The following is a 15,011-nucleotide window of genomic DNA, read 5'->3' on the forward strand; positions in this document are numbered from 1 at the left end:
GAGAGTCATATGGCAAGCAGTTTGTTTATTGAGCTGAAGGCCTGTGGCATGAGGTATGAATCATCACTGCTGAGAAACACCCATAGAACCTCTGAAACATGTTAAAACAAGCTCTTAACATTTATCTTGCCTGCCTCATTATTCAATGTTTTAATGAGTATTCAAATTCCCCTTGCTCCCATCTAGCCCAAAGGCTGAAGCATATATATATGTAACAAAGGTATCATTCAAAGGCCAGGCTTATGAAACACCACTGAATCTCTACCCCAACACTTTTAGAAGTATATGTTCCAATTTACAAAATATGGTTATTTTTGTTTTAAGTCCCATAAACATCCCATTTTTATTTACACCCACTTAAAATAAACTGTTAGGATCTAAAAAGAAGAAAACTATATAATGTTGCCTCCAAGTCTTGAGGATACATACTTATTAGCTTGTTTAAGACTACTTTAAAGAGCAAGTTTCACAACAGGAAAGATCCAAATCTCCACTTTATAATATCTCTATTCAGGCTATGTATTTAACATCCTTATATGGTTATTAATTGCGTCCAAGAATACTGTCATCTGACATCTAGATCAGGATCTAGACCAGGGATGGGCAACTTTCATGATAAAGAGGGTCACATTTTTCATCATGACCACATGACTGCGCACTTCAACTAAACGTAAACTGAGAGAAGCTACAAAATTTTGAATTAGGTAGATATGATTTCCTGTATTCTGGTGCATTTTTGGGATAGCCACTACCTAAAAAATGGTCCAGAATCATAACCTATGTACGGTATGTTAATTGAACATATCAACATACATTAATTTCATGTTTTCCATGCTCAAACAGCCACATGAATGGCAAAGGGCTCACATACATCATCATTCAATGATCTCACAAAACTGAAAAACAGTGGCCCAACATTAAGTGCAACAATTCAATGAACTCAGACCCAACAAGCATGACATTAATTGCAGTTGTAGTAGTTGTAGTGGCGACTTAAGTGGGAATCTTTCATGACTGATATAGTTTCTAAGCAAACTAGACACATGGTTTTGCCATGTGTCTGCCATGTACCTGTTCATTCTATGAACAGGTACTCTGCTTCTCATCTTTCTTGACCGGGTTTTCTGTAACTCGATCAATTATTATTATTTATTTATTTATTTTTAAATTATGTGCGGGCCTGACTGATTGAGGATGCGGGCCGTATGCGGCCCATGGGCCGCCAGTTGACCATGCCTGATCTAGACAGACAGCTCTAGGATTAGAGATCTAGGGTTTGTAATACTCCTTCCCTTTAGCTTTACAATGTTTCGCTTTTGTTACTAGTTTCATAAATAGTGTTGTAACGTTACAGCAATACATTTCACACATTTAAAGGGTTTAAGTCATTAACTAGAAAGATTAGCAAATGTATCCTTCCTATTAATAATAAAAACAAAACATGACACATAAGGAATATCTTTACCACACTGGTTAAACCCCAATTATGACATGCATTAGGATCAAGTAATTTCAAAAGAAAATATGTTGCTTAACATGAAAAACATCGGGGTGAACAAGAATCCCAACCCTTATGTCAGGTTGTGCATCTGCAATCTGGAATTGCAGTGATCTTATTGTTCACAATGGGCTTGTTGAAAAAGGCCCTCCCAACTCATTGTAATGCCTTGGAGACGCCTCTGTCCATTCATTTATTGGTCAGATTATTATTTTTTCAAACTGCTTCAAATACCCCACACCCTTACTGTACACCTCTACGCCCTCCCTGGGGAGTCACCATGTATCAGGCATGGAGCTTACAGCCCCCACGCTGCTGCTCTGGGATTCATCCCAAGGGAAGTCTGTTTGCACCTCTTGGTCCACTTAGTCAGCGATAGGGTTCACGTAAAATTGGGAAGTACCATCTAATACGGGTTCCACCGATGTGGATCCCTTGCTGACTTGCTCGGATAGAACCTCCCGGACCAGCTGATCTGTGCCCTGTAGCTTGATCTGTGAAAGAGCTGCAAGACATTTAGGACATTTAGATGGGTCTGGGTTTTCCTTTCTTTTTAGGAAGACGTTTTGAGATTTTGCAGGGGATATATTCATGTATTGGGCCTGGGAGGGATTCAGGTTCTGGAATATATTCTGGGATTGGTTCAGATTCTCTGACCTTGGGTTCAGGAAAAGCTTCTGGTACTTGTTTGGGCATAGATTCAGGCCCTTGAGCCCATTTTTGAGTTGGTTCTGATTCTGTAATGAGTTCCGGTTCAGCATCAGGTTCTGGTGAAAAACATTCTTGGATTGGCTCTGACTCTGTGATGAGACTGGGTTCAGCAACAGGTGCTGGTGTAAAACATTCTGTGATTGGCTCTGACTCTGTGATGAGACTGGGATCAGCAACAGGTTCTGGTGTAAAACATTCTGGGATTGGCTCTGACTCTGTGATGAGACTGGGTTCAGCAACAGGTTCTGGTGTAAAACATTCTGGGATTGGCTCTGACTCTGTGATGAGACTGGGTTCAGCAACAGGTTCTGGTGTAAAACCTTCTGGGATTGGCTCTGACTCTGTGATGAGACTAGGTTCAGCAACAGGTTCTGCTGAAAAACCTTCTGGGATTGGCGCTGACTCTGTGATGAGACTGGGTTCAGCAACAGGTTCTGGTGTAAAACATTCTGGGATTGGCTCTGACTCTGTGATGAGACTGGGTTCAGCAACAGGTTCTGGTGTAAAACATTCTGGGATTGGCTCTGACTCTGTGATGAGACTGGGTTCAGCAACAGGTTCTGGTGTAAAACATTCTGGGATTGGCACTGACTCTGTGATGAGTTTGGGTGTGGCAATAGGTCCTGTTACTTCGTCTGAGATAGATTCAGGTTCTGGAAGAAATTCCGGGGTTGCTTCTGTTATAAGTTTTGGTTCAGTAACAGGGTCTGGTAGTAGATCAGCAATTGATTCTGGTTCTGGAACATATTCTGTGCTTGGCTTTGATTCTGTGATTGGCTTAGCTGCAGGGATAGGTTTTGGTTCTTGGCCTGGGAGGGATTCAGGTTCTGGAAAACATTCAGGGGTTGGTTCAGATTCTCTGAGCTTGGATTCAGGAAATGCTTCTGGTACTTGTTTGGGCATAGATTCAGGCTGTTGAGCACATTGTTTAGTTGCTTCTGATTCTGTAATGAGTTCCGGTTCAGCAACAGGTTCTGGTGAAAAACATTCTTGGATTGGCTCTAACTCTGTGATGAGACTGGGTTCAGCAACAGGTTCTGGTGTAAAACATTCTGGGATTGGCTCTGACTCTGTGATGAGACTGGGTTCAGCAACAGGTTCTAGTGTAAAACATTCTGGGATTGGCGCTGACTCTGTGATGAGACTGGGTTCGGCAACAGGTTCTGCTGAAAAACATTCTGGGATTGGCTCTGTGTCTGTGATGAGACTGGGTTCAGCAACAGGTTCTGCTGAAAAACCTTCTTGGATTGGCGCTGACTCTGTGATGAGTTTGGGTTTGGCAATAGGTCCTGTTACTGCGTCTGAGATAGAATCAGGTTCTGGAAGACATTCCGGGGTTGCTTCTGTTATGAGTTTTGGTTCAGTAACAGGGTCTGGTAGTAGATCAGAAATTGATTGAGGTTCTGGAACATATTCTGTGCTTGGCTTTGATTCTGTGATTGGCTTAGCTGCAGGGATAGGTTTTGGTTCTTGGTCTGGGAAGGAATCAGGTTGTGGAAAACATTCTGGGGTTGATTCAGATTCTGTGATGAAATTAGGTAGTACATTTTCTGGGATGGATTCAGGTTCTGGGTTGCAATCAGTGTCTTGTTCTGATTCTGTAATGGGTTTGGGTTCAAAAATAATCCCTGGTTCTTGGCATGGGATACATTTGGGTTCTAGAAGACATCCCAGTGTTACTTTTCCTAGGGGTTTGGGTTCAAGAACTGGTTCTGCTAGTAGATCTTGGAAGAAGGCAGGTCCTGGAAGAAAATCTGTGGTTGGTTTTGATTCTGTGATTAGATTAGTTTCTGGTTCAGGTACCTTTTCTGGGATGGATTCGGGTTTTGGAATACATTCTAGGGATGGTTCGGATTGTTGGAAGGGTTGGGGTCCAGGAACAGGCTCTGGAACTTTGTCTGAGATAGGTTCGGGTTCTGGGATAAATTCTGGGGTGAGTTTGGCTTTACAAATTCCTTCTGGTAGCAAGCTTGGGATGGGGGCAAGTACTGGAACACATTTCCTACTGGATTCTGATTCTGTGATGCATTTGGGTTCGGGAAAAGGTTCAGTTTCAGTTTCTCTATTGCATTCTGTACTAGGTTCTGATTCTGTGAGTTTGGGTTCAAGAATAGTAAATTCTAGGGATTGCCCCAAATCTGTGATTAATTCAATTGGTTCTGATTTTGTGAGTTTGGGTTCGGGAACAGCTCCAGGTAGTGGGCAAGATATGGTTTCAGCTTCTGGGATGCATTCTGGGGTTGGTCCTGATTCTGTGATGAGTTTGGGTTCAGGAACAGGCACTTGTACTTGGTCTTGAATTGATTCCGGTTCTGGAGTACATTCCTGGGTTATTTCTGTATCTGTGATGAGTTTTGGTTCAGGCGTATTTACTTGTATTGCGTTTAGAATTGATTCAGGTTCTTGAATGCATTCTGAGGTTAGTTCTGACTCTGCAATTTGTGTGGGTTCAATAACCTGTTCTTGTAGAAACTGACTTGGAATATATTCTGGTTCTGGAATATAGTCTATATTAATTTCTGTCTCTGGGTCAAGTTTGAGAGATGTTTCTTGTACTTTACATGTCATATGTTCTAGTGTTGGAATACATTCTTGGGTTAGATCGGATTCTGTGAGTTTGGGTTCAGGCATAGGTTCTGGTAGTGGGCCAAGGAGGGCTTTAGGTTCTTGAATACATTCTGGGGGTATTTCTGTTTCTGTGATGAGTTTGGTTTCAGAAATTGACTCTGGTACTGGTTCTTGGATGGATTCCGATTCTGGAATAAATTCCAGGATTGGCTCTGAATATGTGAAGAATTTGGGTTCAAAAATATGATCTGTTAATAGATCATTGCTAGATTCAGTTTCTGGAACACATTCTAGGTTTTCTTCTGTAACTGTGAAGAGTTCAAGTTCTGGGACTTCTTCTTGTACTTTGCATTCCATAGATTTGGGTTCTGGAATGCATTCTTGGATTGGTGCGGATTCTTTTATGACTTTGAGAACAGAAATAGACGCTGATCGTAGGTCTGTCATTGATTCAGGTTTGGTAAAATATTCTGGGGTTATTTCTGTATCTGTGATGAGTTTGGGTTCAGGAACAGGCTCTGGTAGTGGGTCTGGGATCGATTCCGGTTCTGGAATAAATTCCGGGATTTGCTCTGAATATGTGAGGGATTTGGTTTCAGGAGTATGATCTGTTAATAGATCAGTTCCGGAATCAGGATCTGGAATTGATTCTAGGGTTGGTTCAGATTCTGAAAAGAGTTCGGATTCAGGAACAGATCGTTGTACTTGACATGGAATATATTCAGGTTCTGGAACACATTCCAGGGTTATTTCCATATCTGTGATGAGATGGAGTTCAGGGACCGGTTCTTGTACTCTGCATTCCATTGACGTGGGTTTTGGAATGCATTCTTGGATTGGATGTGATTCTGTGATGACTGTGAGTACGGAAATATACTGTGATCGTAGATCTGTCATTGATTCAGGTTCTGTAAGGTATTCTGGGTATATTTCTGTATCTGTGATGAGTTTGGGTTCAGGAACAGGCTCTGCTACTGGGTCTGGGATGGATTCCGGTTCTGGAATAAATTCCGGGATTAGCTCTGAATATGATCGTAGCTCTGAAAGTGATTCAGTTTCGGTAATACATGGTGAGGTTATTTCTGTACCAGGGACAAGTACTGGTACTTGGTCTGGAATGGCTTCCGGCTCTGTGATAAATTTCGGAATTGGTTCTGATTCTATAACGAATTTGGGTTCAGGAATATGTTCTACTAATAGATCAGTGCTTGATTCAGATTCTGGAATTGATTTTAGGGTTGGTTCTGTTTCTGCAATGAGTTTGGATTCAGGAACAGATTGTTGTACTTGACATGGAACACATTTAATGGTTATATCCATATCTGTGATGAGTTTAAATTCGGAAATAGACTCTGATCGTAGGTCTGTAATTGATTCAGGTTCAGTAACGTATTTTGGGGTTATTTCTGTATCTGTGCTGAGTTCGGCTTCAGGAACAAGCCCTGGTACTTCATCTGGGATCGATTCAGGTTCTGCAACACATTTTGAGTTAGATTCTGGTTCTGCGATTAATTTGGGTTCAAGAATAGGTTTTGGAAACTTATCTGTGATGGATTCAGGTTCTGGAATGGATTCCAGGGCTGGTACAGATTCTGTCATGAGTTTGAGTCCAGGAACATTCTCTGGTAGGAGAGTTGTGATGGATTCTGGTTCTGGAAAAAAATCTGTGTTTGCTTCAGATTCTCTGACCAGATTGGGTTCAGGTACAGTCTGAGGAATCGGGTCTGGCTCTTTCAAAGGTTCTTTTCCAAATACATTGGTGTCCTGGAGATCAACTGCCAAGCCCTGAGGCTTGTGCTGCTCAGGCACTTCAGGGTATGGAATAATGCCAAGTGCCTCTGTGGCTGCAAGAGCCACGGATTGCAGCTCTTCGCTAGCTTCTGCAACAAGTCCCACGATTAACTGAGATGCCTCCTTTGTTACAACAGGTATGCTAGTCAGGATGTCTTCCGGTAAGGTCTCCAGGGGCCTAGGGACCTCAGGGCCCTCTGACTCCTGCTCAGGAGCTGTACCCTCTTCAGACTCCTGATTGGTGGGAAACACCTCATCATCACTGACTGGCTGTATGAGCCAGCTGAACACGTTTCCCATGGCTCAATCTGTACACAGGAATGTTTTGGTGTGAATTCGATGCCATGCAGTGCCAACGAGACACAAATTTGTCAACACTTGATTTCAATGTAAATATTGCTTTGCCTTTATCACTTGATAGCTCCCACTCACCTATAGTTGGCCACTTGATGCACACATGCAACCAAACTTCATGCAGTTTTATGTTCAGAAACACATTCCCTGCCTGCAATGGTGTTGAGACAGTCTGTTACAAGGCAGGTCCTTAGCAGCCTACTTTTAGGCTTGAAGAGGATAGAGGATAGTAAAACACAATTTGCAGTAAACGTTATAAAGCAATAAAGACCATTGCCTCATACTATGGACACTTAGGGGTTGTTCTGTAAACAACTTTTGATACTTGATACTCATTCCAGAAAGTAGGTTGCGTTAATCTCGTAATTTCGAATGTATTTAATAATTTATCAGTTATTTAATCAAAAAAATATTTAAAAAAATTGAATTAGCTATCGTATATATAAGATCCACTTATTCTAATAAATGACACAGTAAGAAGATCTCAACAGATCAGAAGATCAAAAATTACTGATTGATAATCTGTACATTTATTTAATTAAATGCCTATGTTCCACATGTAAACTCAAACAAATATTCAAGATCCAAGTTAGAAAAGAAAATAAGGCCTTCCATTTGGATAAAGTTGTTCAAACATTTTAATCAACCAACCTTGAGACTTTTGGAGCAAAGTATTCGGGAGACACCTCCGAGAAGTTGAGATGGATAGATGTACAATGTTCCCAAGACATAGTCCGAATGAAAACAGGGTGTGCATAATTTGGTTAATACTCGGATGAGAACTGCGCGTTGACGTCAAGTTGCGCCCAGAAATGAGTGCATGTTAGGATGAGAGGAGATCATGAATTGTAGCGTAATTCCTGGTCTACTGCAACGTCATTTCCGGTATCTTACTTCCTATGAGCTTTGTACGCTAGTAAACTGTCTCCAGAGAGAGACAATAGCAATAACAACAACAACAATAAGGCAAATAATGACGTATTCTTTCATTAATCATACTACAAAGCATTATCCAGACCGGCCTTATCCGAGGTCCCTCCATTTCTCTCGCTTCTCGCCTTCTATCCCGTGTCACCGAAAGTCCCGCCCTGTCTCGCCAATAACGCTCATTTAGCGCACCCCGTTACAGGGGTTTCGCGTTAGATGAGACCGCCTTGGAACGAGTTGAAGGGCGCGTGCACCCCACACAGCACTCCTCCCGTCGTAAACCCTCTGGCATCGTAGGATGGATTCACAATTAGCACATCAGATTCTGCCTAATGATCTAATGACAAATTGCTATTTTCAGAGGTGAATGTGTTTTGTGTACTTAATCATATGGATATTAATGTAACAAAGCCTACCTAATGTATTGTTTGTAGTGTCATTCGTTTCATCTTTGAATTAAGGAAAATTATCCTAACGGGAGCCCATAGCCTATATTGGAAGCATCCTTAACGACTCAAATCTTCCATTTTAACGACTGGTCTGTATTAGACCCATATCTGTCTAGTCTTATAGAAGGCAATGAACCCCATGGACAAAAAAAATAAAAAAAATTTAATTATTCGATGGTTGGCCAAGTGCAAGGGACAGTCAAACCGAAACTGGTCAGTCACTCCTCCCACAAACAACTCACAACTGATAGCCTATTATAATAGTAGTGAAACTAAACTTTTCAGTCGACGTTTGTCCATCTGCGTAGTAAGTTAAAATCTAATTAAATATATTTGATAGTCCCATCATTAAAGTGAAAAAGAAGTAGCCTACAGAGTTGTATGTTTAAGTCGAGTAAAAATTGAATGTTGTAGTTCTACTCTTGCTTTTTATTGTCGAATTTTATCCAAATGCCAATATCAAAATAGGCCTACAGTGCTTAACTATCAATGTTTTGTTATGATGTACAAAAAGTGATATTTGTGCCCTTTCTTGATAATATAAGCTATCCTGATTTTATTTGTATTGCTTGTCTTAATAGATCTTCCCGTGTGTGTGATCACAGCTAAGATGACGAGATGCAGGTTGTTATCGCTGTGGTTTGCTCTCCTCGTTATTTTGACAGAGATGATTTTCGCCCTCGTCGTTGAGGCAGCTGTTTTCATCAATTCCAATGAAGTCACCATAAGTCCCTTCAATTTCTGTTCAAAGGGACAACACGGCAAAATACTATCTTGTCAAGCACTTATATCGACCACCTTAATCGGAGCTTTTGAGACCATGATCATATCAAGAATAGCTGTCATGCTTTGTCTTTACGTCCCTGTGGTGCTTGTGCCATTTGCTCTACTGAGCTCGCTGCTATCATACGGTGAAGAGGACTCCAGCGTGCTGCGTTTCAGCACGTTGTGCCAGGCTACCGCCAGCGCCCTCAGCCTACTGGGCCTGGTCTGGTTTGTCGGACTCCACTGGGCCTATGCCAGTCAATCAGCTATGACCGTGTACTACTACTGCTGTGTTTTAGTAACCGTTGAGTTGGCCGTTACAACGTATCTGAGTTCTGTGTTGGTGGTGAGGAAGCTCGATCAACTACACAGTAAACAGAAAAAGGTTGGAGAAAAGCACAAACCCTAACCCTCATTAGAAGGCAAGCTTTCATGTACACCATTCGATTACTGTATTCTCATTTCAACTTCGTGATGTTTTTGCACAGAATTTCTAACACATCGCTTCTCCTTTCTATTATGATGCTTTACTGTAAATAAAAAATGTATTATGCATTATGTATACCTTTGTGGGACATTGAGTGACCATCCTATGCTGTTACAATCTTGGAATCTTTATTGGCTCTCATAGAAATAATAACAATTAAGCTAAAGTACCATTGCTTGTTATTTCTCTAGTTCAGGACAATAATGTGATTGCAGTGTTTGCATCTGAATGTTAACAATAAAAAACTCCTGTCTAGGTTGGTTTGAATTTTGATAATTAAGGGTCATATCCTTATGTAATCAGTGAAATTGAAAGCCCAGCTGAGGGGAACACGTTATTGGCAAGAGACTACATACATCTCCAAGTGTAATTGTTTGTGCCAAGATTGACTTGGACAGTGGACTTCGGTACAAACATGGAAGTCTAGAGTGCCATGGTCCCATTCCATCGCAATTAACAGGAAACTCAAAAAACAGACCCCAGATGTTGCCATTGCAATATTATATGGCAAGGTTTGGCAGATGACCTAAGATACATTGGAAGCATCCTCAGATAACAGAACGCTAGGATATAGCCTACATGTATCTGATAGATGCCTGGCGTGTCTAAAAAAATCAAAGTATAACGGCTCAAATCCGCCCTTTTAACAACTTAACTGTACTAGATCCATACCTGTCTAAAAAAGGTAATGAACCCATGGATAAAAAAATGTATCAATCAATTATTCGATGGCCAGGTGCAAAGGGCGATGGTCAAACCGAAAGGGGCAGTCACACCTTCCACAAAGTAAACAACTCACAGCTGATATAATCATCAGAATAGTGAAACTAAACAGACCTTTCCAGTTAACGCTGTGGTCCATCTGCGCAGTAAGTTAAAATCGAATTAAATATAGTTGATAGTCCCCCATCCCTGTGATCATTAAAGTGAAAAGTATTATTGTATGTTTAGGTGGAGTAAAAGGTCTATTTTGTAGGCCACTCTAGCTTTTTAATATTGAATTTTATCAAAATGCCAATATTAAAATGCAGTGCTAAATAATATATGGTTTGTTATAATGTACAAAAAGTAATATTTGTATATCCCTTTCTTGATCAAATGAGCTATCCTGATTTAGTTTGTGTTTTGCTTGTCTGAATAGATCTTCCCGTGTGTGATCTCAGCTAAAATGACGACATGCAGGTTGCAATCGCTGTCTTTGGCTCTCCTCATTATTTGGACACAGATGATTTTCGCCCTCTTCGTATTTGCAGCTGTTTTCATCGATTCCAATGAAGTCACCATAAGTCCCTTCAATTTCTGTTCAAAGGGACAACACGGCAAAATACTATCTTGCCAAACACTTATATCGACCGTCGTAATCAGAGCTTTTGAGACAACTATGATCATATCAAAACCAGCTGTTATCCTTTGTCTTTACGTCCCTGTGGTGCTTGTGCCCTTTGCTCTGCTGAGCTCGCTGCTATCAGACAGTGCGGGCTCCAGCGTGCTGCGGCTCAGCATGTGGTGCCAGGCTGCCGCCAGCGCCCTCAGCCTACTGGGCCTGGTCTGGTTTGTCGGACTCAACTGGGCCTATGCCAGTCCATCAGCTATGACCGTGTACTACTACTGCTGTGTTTTAGTAACCGCTGAGTTGGCCGTTACAACGTATCTGAGTTATGTGTTGTGGAGGAAGCTCGATCACCAACAACAACAAAGCATGCTTTCCACCAGTGTTGATGATTGTATTCTCGTTTCAACCTCATGAAATTATATTTTTGCACAGATATTTCTTACAAAATCGCTGCTCCTTTCAAACTGTTATGATACATACTGTTAATTAAAAAAATATTATGGCATTATGTATACCAGTGTTTGACAGTGACCACCCTATGCTTTTACAATCTTTAATCTTTTATGGCTTTCATACAAATAAAATAATTACAATTTAGCTAAAGTGCCATGCTTGTTATTTCTCTATTTGGACTTCGGTACAAACATGGAAGTCTAGAATGCCATGGTCCCATTCCATCGCAATTAACAGGAAATTCAAAAGAACACACCCCAGATGTTCTGGAGAGTAACAATGTAGTTCACTATGTTTCTAATGAGGATTACCAATTACCAAATCATTTTAAGTTGATAAGGGTAACAGTAATAGGCAAGAACTAAGGCGTGTCCTAATAGAGTTTAATCCTTTGTGAAGAAGATTTCCCTTACAAGCTTGAACGAGTCGTCCTCTTCGACTTCAGTGGGCGGAGACTCAGCAACCACTGTGGGGCCTGTTTCAGGTGCAACCGGACTCTGAGAGTCTCGAGCCTGTAATGACCTTTGACCTTCAGACTGTTGTCTTTGACCTTCAGACTGTTGTCCAGAGAAATATAGGTGGGGGGATAATGTCTGTGCGTCTTCTACAGTGTCCATGTCGGTCTCTGAAATGTAGGTCCGGTCCTGATTATAGGAGCTAGAGGATTCACCCAAAGTCTCTTCTATTTGTTTAGAACAGTCCTGGATTCTCATAGCGCTTGCCAGCCTTCTGTCTCCATTCACCTCCTGTCACCCGGGGCAAAAAAGTAATAACATTTCAATATGTGAGAAGTTGTTTTGTTTTTAAAATGTGTAATACCTTTGGTTTAAACTCCATTCAATTAGAATGGCGCGACCTAGTGGTTGTAAAGAAAAGCGTCACTTGCCCCTTGGCTAATAAATGCAATCGCTGCTTCAACAAGCTCCTTCTCGTTCATGCAATATACCGTTCTGAAAGAAATACACCGTTGTTTTCATTAAAGGACAATTAAATATTCAAGCAAGCATTACACACATACATAGCCTACATACATACATACATACATACATACATACATACATACATACATACATACATACATACATACATACATACATACATACATACATACATACATACATACATACATACATACATACATACAATACACTATATTTTGCAACGCACGTTTAAAACGTATCCAACATTACCGTGAAACTTTTCTAATGTTCGTCATTGCCTGATCTGGTATCGCCTTCTCCTTTAGCGACATCCAAGACGGCAGTTCCCTCTTTCGGTCGGTCATAGTTGACACCTATGGTGGATATTCGCGTAAGGGATGTGTACAAGGACCGCGCATCAAAGTATCAAGGGAACATTGACCAGCAGATACTTATGTTTCTATGAAGGTAGGCCTATGTCACGGGAAAGCGAGACAAAAGGCAAACAAAGAACCAGCTCCACTCGGCGAAAACGCATTCAGTTAATTTAAGCTAGAAGATCTACAACTACAATCACGGAATCCCAATCAAGTTATTGGAAACCATGCTTTACCTAACAAATGTATGCCCGTAGTCGAGATGGACATGCAGGAAAATACAACACGGATGTGAGTATTTTAAGTTTACCGTTAGATGGCAGTAGAGCCCCTCACATCTGTTTGTTATGCTTTGTTTGACCATAATATGCAAGAAGACTGTCGATTTGGTATTGGAGATTTCAGTAACTGCAATTTAAAGTAGCCTACGGATTTACTTTTAAATATACTAAACTCACAGAAAATATTGTATTTTATTTATTTATATCTTTACATAGGCTACATTTGACTATTATTAATTTTAAAGAATTTTCCTTATCATTATTGATTTGACTGAATTGCTGGTAACCACCCCCAAACACTGCCCTGCATGCAATGCCACCACCATAGCCAACTCACAAAACCGCACTCTTATCTTAGTCTATCTGTCTCTTGCCCTCACTCGCTCTCGTTTCAGACCCTATTTTGCTCTCTAACTTTGTGCCCAAGCTCCCAGTCTGTTTAATTATCTCTCTAAATCCGCCCATCACACACAAGTGCTTAGGCCTTAATTGCAGAGCGGGCTTTGTAGATTTTACCAAATTAAAAACTAACCCCATGTATGTTAACAGTCAGAATCCCGCACACTGTAATTTCCCTAAAGCTCTCGAGTCTTAGTCATTTCAGGAAAAGCATGTAATCATGCCTTCAAGATTGAAGTCGTATCAAATGAAAAAAAAAGCTGAAAATCTCTCGCCTTCCTCTAGGGAATGTGCCAATGAGTAAAAAAATATTCATTCCGGGTGTTTCCTCAGGGAGGACAACATTTCAAAGCAATCAAATAAAGAATTTCAGACTAAAATATCTTATACTTCTGAATGAATTGAATGGTTTATTATAATAATATGGATTTTAAATAACAGCGTATCTTCAGGAATAAAAATAAAGGCAATATCAATGATAAATTGTGTTTGCATAATTGTGTTATGATCTTGTAGGATTATTATAAATGAGTAATCTTTGTGGTCCATAAAGTGGCATTAACTTCATCCTCCCCCTGGCTAGCTGGCACATAAACAGATCAGACTAAGAAGATTTCTCTTTGCAGAAGAGTGGCTCTTTTCCTTCCCTGCGTTGAACTTGAACTTTGCTTAAATGTTGGATAGTTCTGCAGATAACTCTTGGGCCATCTGATTTATAGTGCTGAATATCTCCTTTGTCCAGCCTTTTGTGTGGTTTTTCATTGGTTTTCAAATGCCGGGTATATCACGGGTATAGGGCAGGTCGCTGGTCATCAGTCTCTGGGCCCCTCTTGGTTGGTGGTGTGTGAAGAGATGCTGAGTCAACTTCTACTGACCTCGCCTCACCGGACCTCTTCCTGATCTCCATCACTTGTGTACCAGCATCTCTTCATCCTCTGCTCATTCGGAAGGCCATGTGAGAACTAGACTCATCTGGCGGGTGCTAAGCTTAGCCCTGTTTGGAGTCAGGGTCAGGGCCATCTGTCTCCCTAGAAAGGATGAGATTGACCATATGGTGAGAGTGTCAGATCTGAGACCTTTATTAGCATTTTCTCTTTCAGTAAAATTCCATGTAAACGGTTCATTCTATCGGTATGTTGGCATGAAATGACTGCAGGTAGAAAACAGCCCTAATGCTCTGGGCCTAGCTGAAAGGTTAAACCTCCCTCAGATTCTACGACTATTATCTTATTGGAATATGCCTAGCAGTAAATCAAAGATGCCGTAGGTATGATTTAAGAGCTATAATTGGAATGTCATTTAATTGAAATGCCAGAGCGTCAGTCATGCTCTGTAAAGTATCTGTTCTTGTTGACCGTGTGTCTTCCTCTGTTTGAAGCAGTTTAGATTTTAGGCTGCTCACAGCTTTTTTCTGACGAATCAGGACATCCATCTTGCCCAATCACAGGTGCCTGATTAATCACTTGGAGGAAAAGACAGTCAGAGGGAGTAGAGAAGATTAATTTTCTTGGATGTCTTATTTTTTTTAATCCAAGCATCAGATGAACAGGCTACATAATACATGGTACGACTACACTACTTTATTACATTAATAACTACGTTAATACCATGACATAAACTTACAAAGGACACCAGTAATATTAAAACAACCGACATACATTTAACAGTTGCCCATGTCATTTTACAGTGTGGATTGTG

At 40.8% G+C, this 15,011-nt stretch overlaps 2 protein-coding genes and 2 long non-coding RNA genes across 6 annotated transcripts; 2 read left to right on the top strand and 2 right to left on the bottom strand.

Moving 5' to 3' along the window:
• Nucleotides 1-5: 5 nt before the first annotated feature.
• On the bottom strand, nucleotides 6-8,488 carry LOC115550687 (calphotin-like). 3 transcript variants are annotated; one of them, XM_030365946.1, is made up of 4 exons: nucleotides 7,574-8,488; nucleotides 7,001-7,131; nucleotides 2,782-6,876; nucleotides 6-2,529 (listed from the first exon to the last, which is right to left on the bottom strand). In XM_030365946.1, the coding sequence occupies exons 3-4, from the start codon at nucleotides 6,866-6,868 to the stop codon at nucleotides 2,024-2,026; spliced, it is 4,593 nt and encodes a 1,530-aa protein (XP_030221806.1). In that variant the 5' UTR covers nucleotides 6,869-6,876; nucleotides 7,001-7,131; nucleotides 7,574-8,488; the 3' UTR covers nucleotides 6-2,023. The 3 variants fall into 3 exon arrangements, with proteins under 3 accessions (XP_030221806.1, XP_030221805.1, XP_030221804.1); XM_030365945.1 differs by having other exon boundaries at nucleotides 6-6,876; nucleotides 7,001-7,073; XM_030365944.1 differs by having other exon boundaries at nucleotides 6-6,876.
• On the top strand, nucleotides 8,485-9,810 carry LOC115550691 (uncharacterized). The gene is made up of 2 exons (XR_003977937.1): nucleotides 8,485-8,605; nucleotides 8,880-9,810. It is a non-coding gene; the product is annotated as an uncharacterized LOC115550691 (long non-coding RNA).
• Nucleotides 9,811-10,095: 285 nt separating this feature from the next.
• Nucleotides 10,096-11,480, top strand: LOC115550692 (uncharacterized). The gene is made up of 2 exons (XR_003977938.1): nucleotides 10,096-10,419; nucleotides 10,692-11,480. It is a non-coding gene; the product is annotated as an uncharacterized LOC115550692 (long non-coding RNA).
• On the bottom strand, nucleotides 11,261-12,945 carry LOC115550690 (cell cycle regulator of non-homologous end joining). Its single transcript, XM_030365952.1, has 3 exons — nucleotides 12,527-12,945; nucleotides 12,223-12,286; nucleotides 11,261-12,082 (listed from the first exon to the last, which is right to left on the bottom strand). Exons 1-3 carry the CDS (start codon nucleotides 12,619-12,621, stop codon nucleotides 11,720-11,722), a joined length of 522 nt encoding a protein of 173 aa, XP_030221812.1. The 5' UTR covers nucleotides 12,622-12,945; the 3' UTR covers nucleotides 11,261-11,719.
• Between the last annotated feature and the right edge of the window lie 2,066 nt (nucleotides 12,946-15,011).

The sequence above is a fragment of the Gadus morhua genome, chromosome 9 (assembly GCF_902167405.1).
Source record: "Gadus morhua chromosome 9, gadMor3.0, whole genome shotgun sequence".
NCBI lineage: Eukaryota > Metazoa > Chordata > Actinopteri > Gadiformes > Gadidae > Gadus > Gadus morhua.

What these genes read in the sequence shown, in the direction of transcription:
- LOC115550687 (XM_030365945.1), bottom strand. Translation starts at nt 6,868, where the DNA reads ATGGGAAACGTGTTCAGCTGGCTCATACAGCCAGTCAGTGATGATGAG.
- LOC115550690 (XM_030365952.1), bottom strand. Translation starts at nt 12,621, where the DNA reads ATGACCGACCGAAAGAGGGAACTGCCGTCTTGGATGTCGCTAAAGGAG. An exon ending in AACATTAGAAAAGTTTCACG is followed by an intron (nt 12,287 to 12,526) that starts GTAATGTTGGAT and finishes TATTTCTTTCAG; the next exon opens with AACGGTATATTGCATGAACG. An exon ending in TTGCATTTATTAGCCAAGGG is followed by an intron (nt 12,083 to 12,222) that starts GCAAGTGACGCT and finishes CCCGGGTGACAG; the next exon opens with GAGGTGAATGGAGACAGAAG.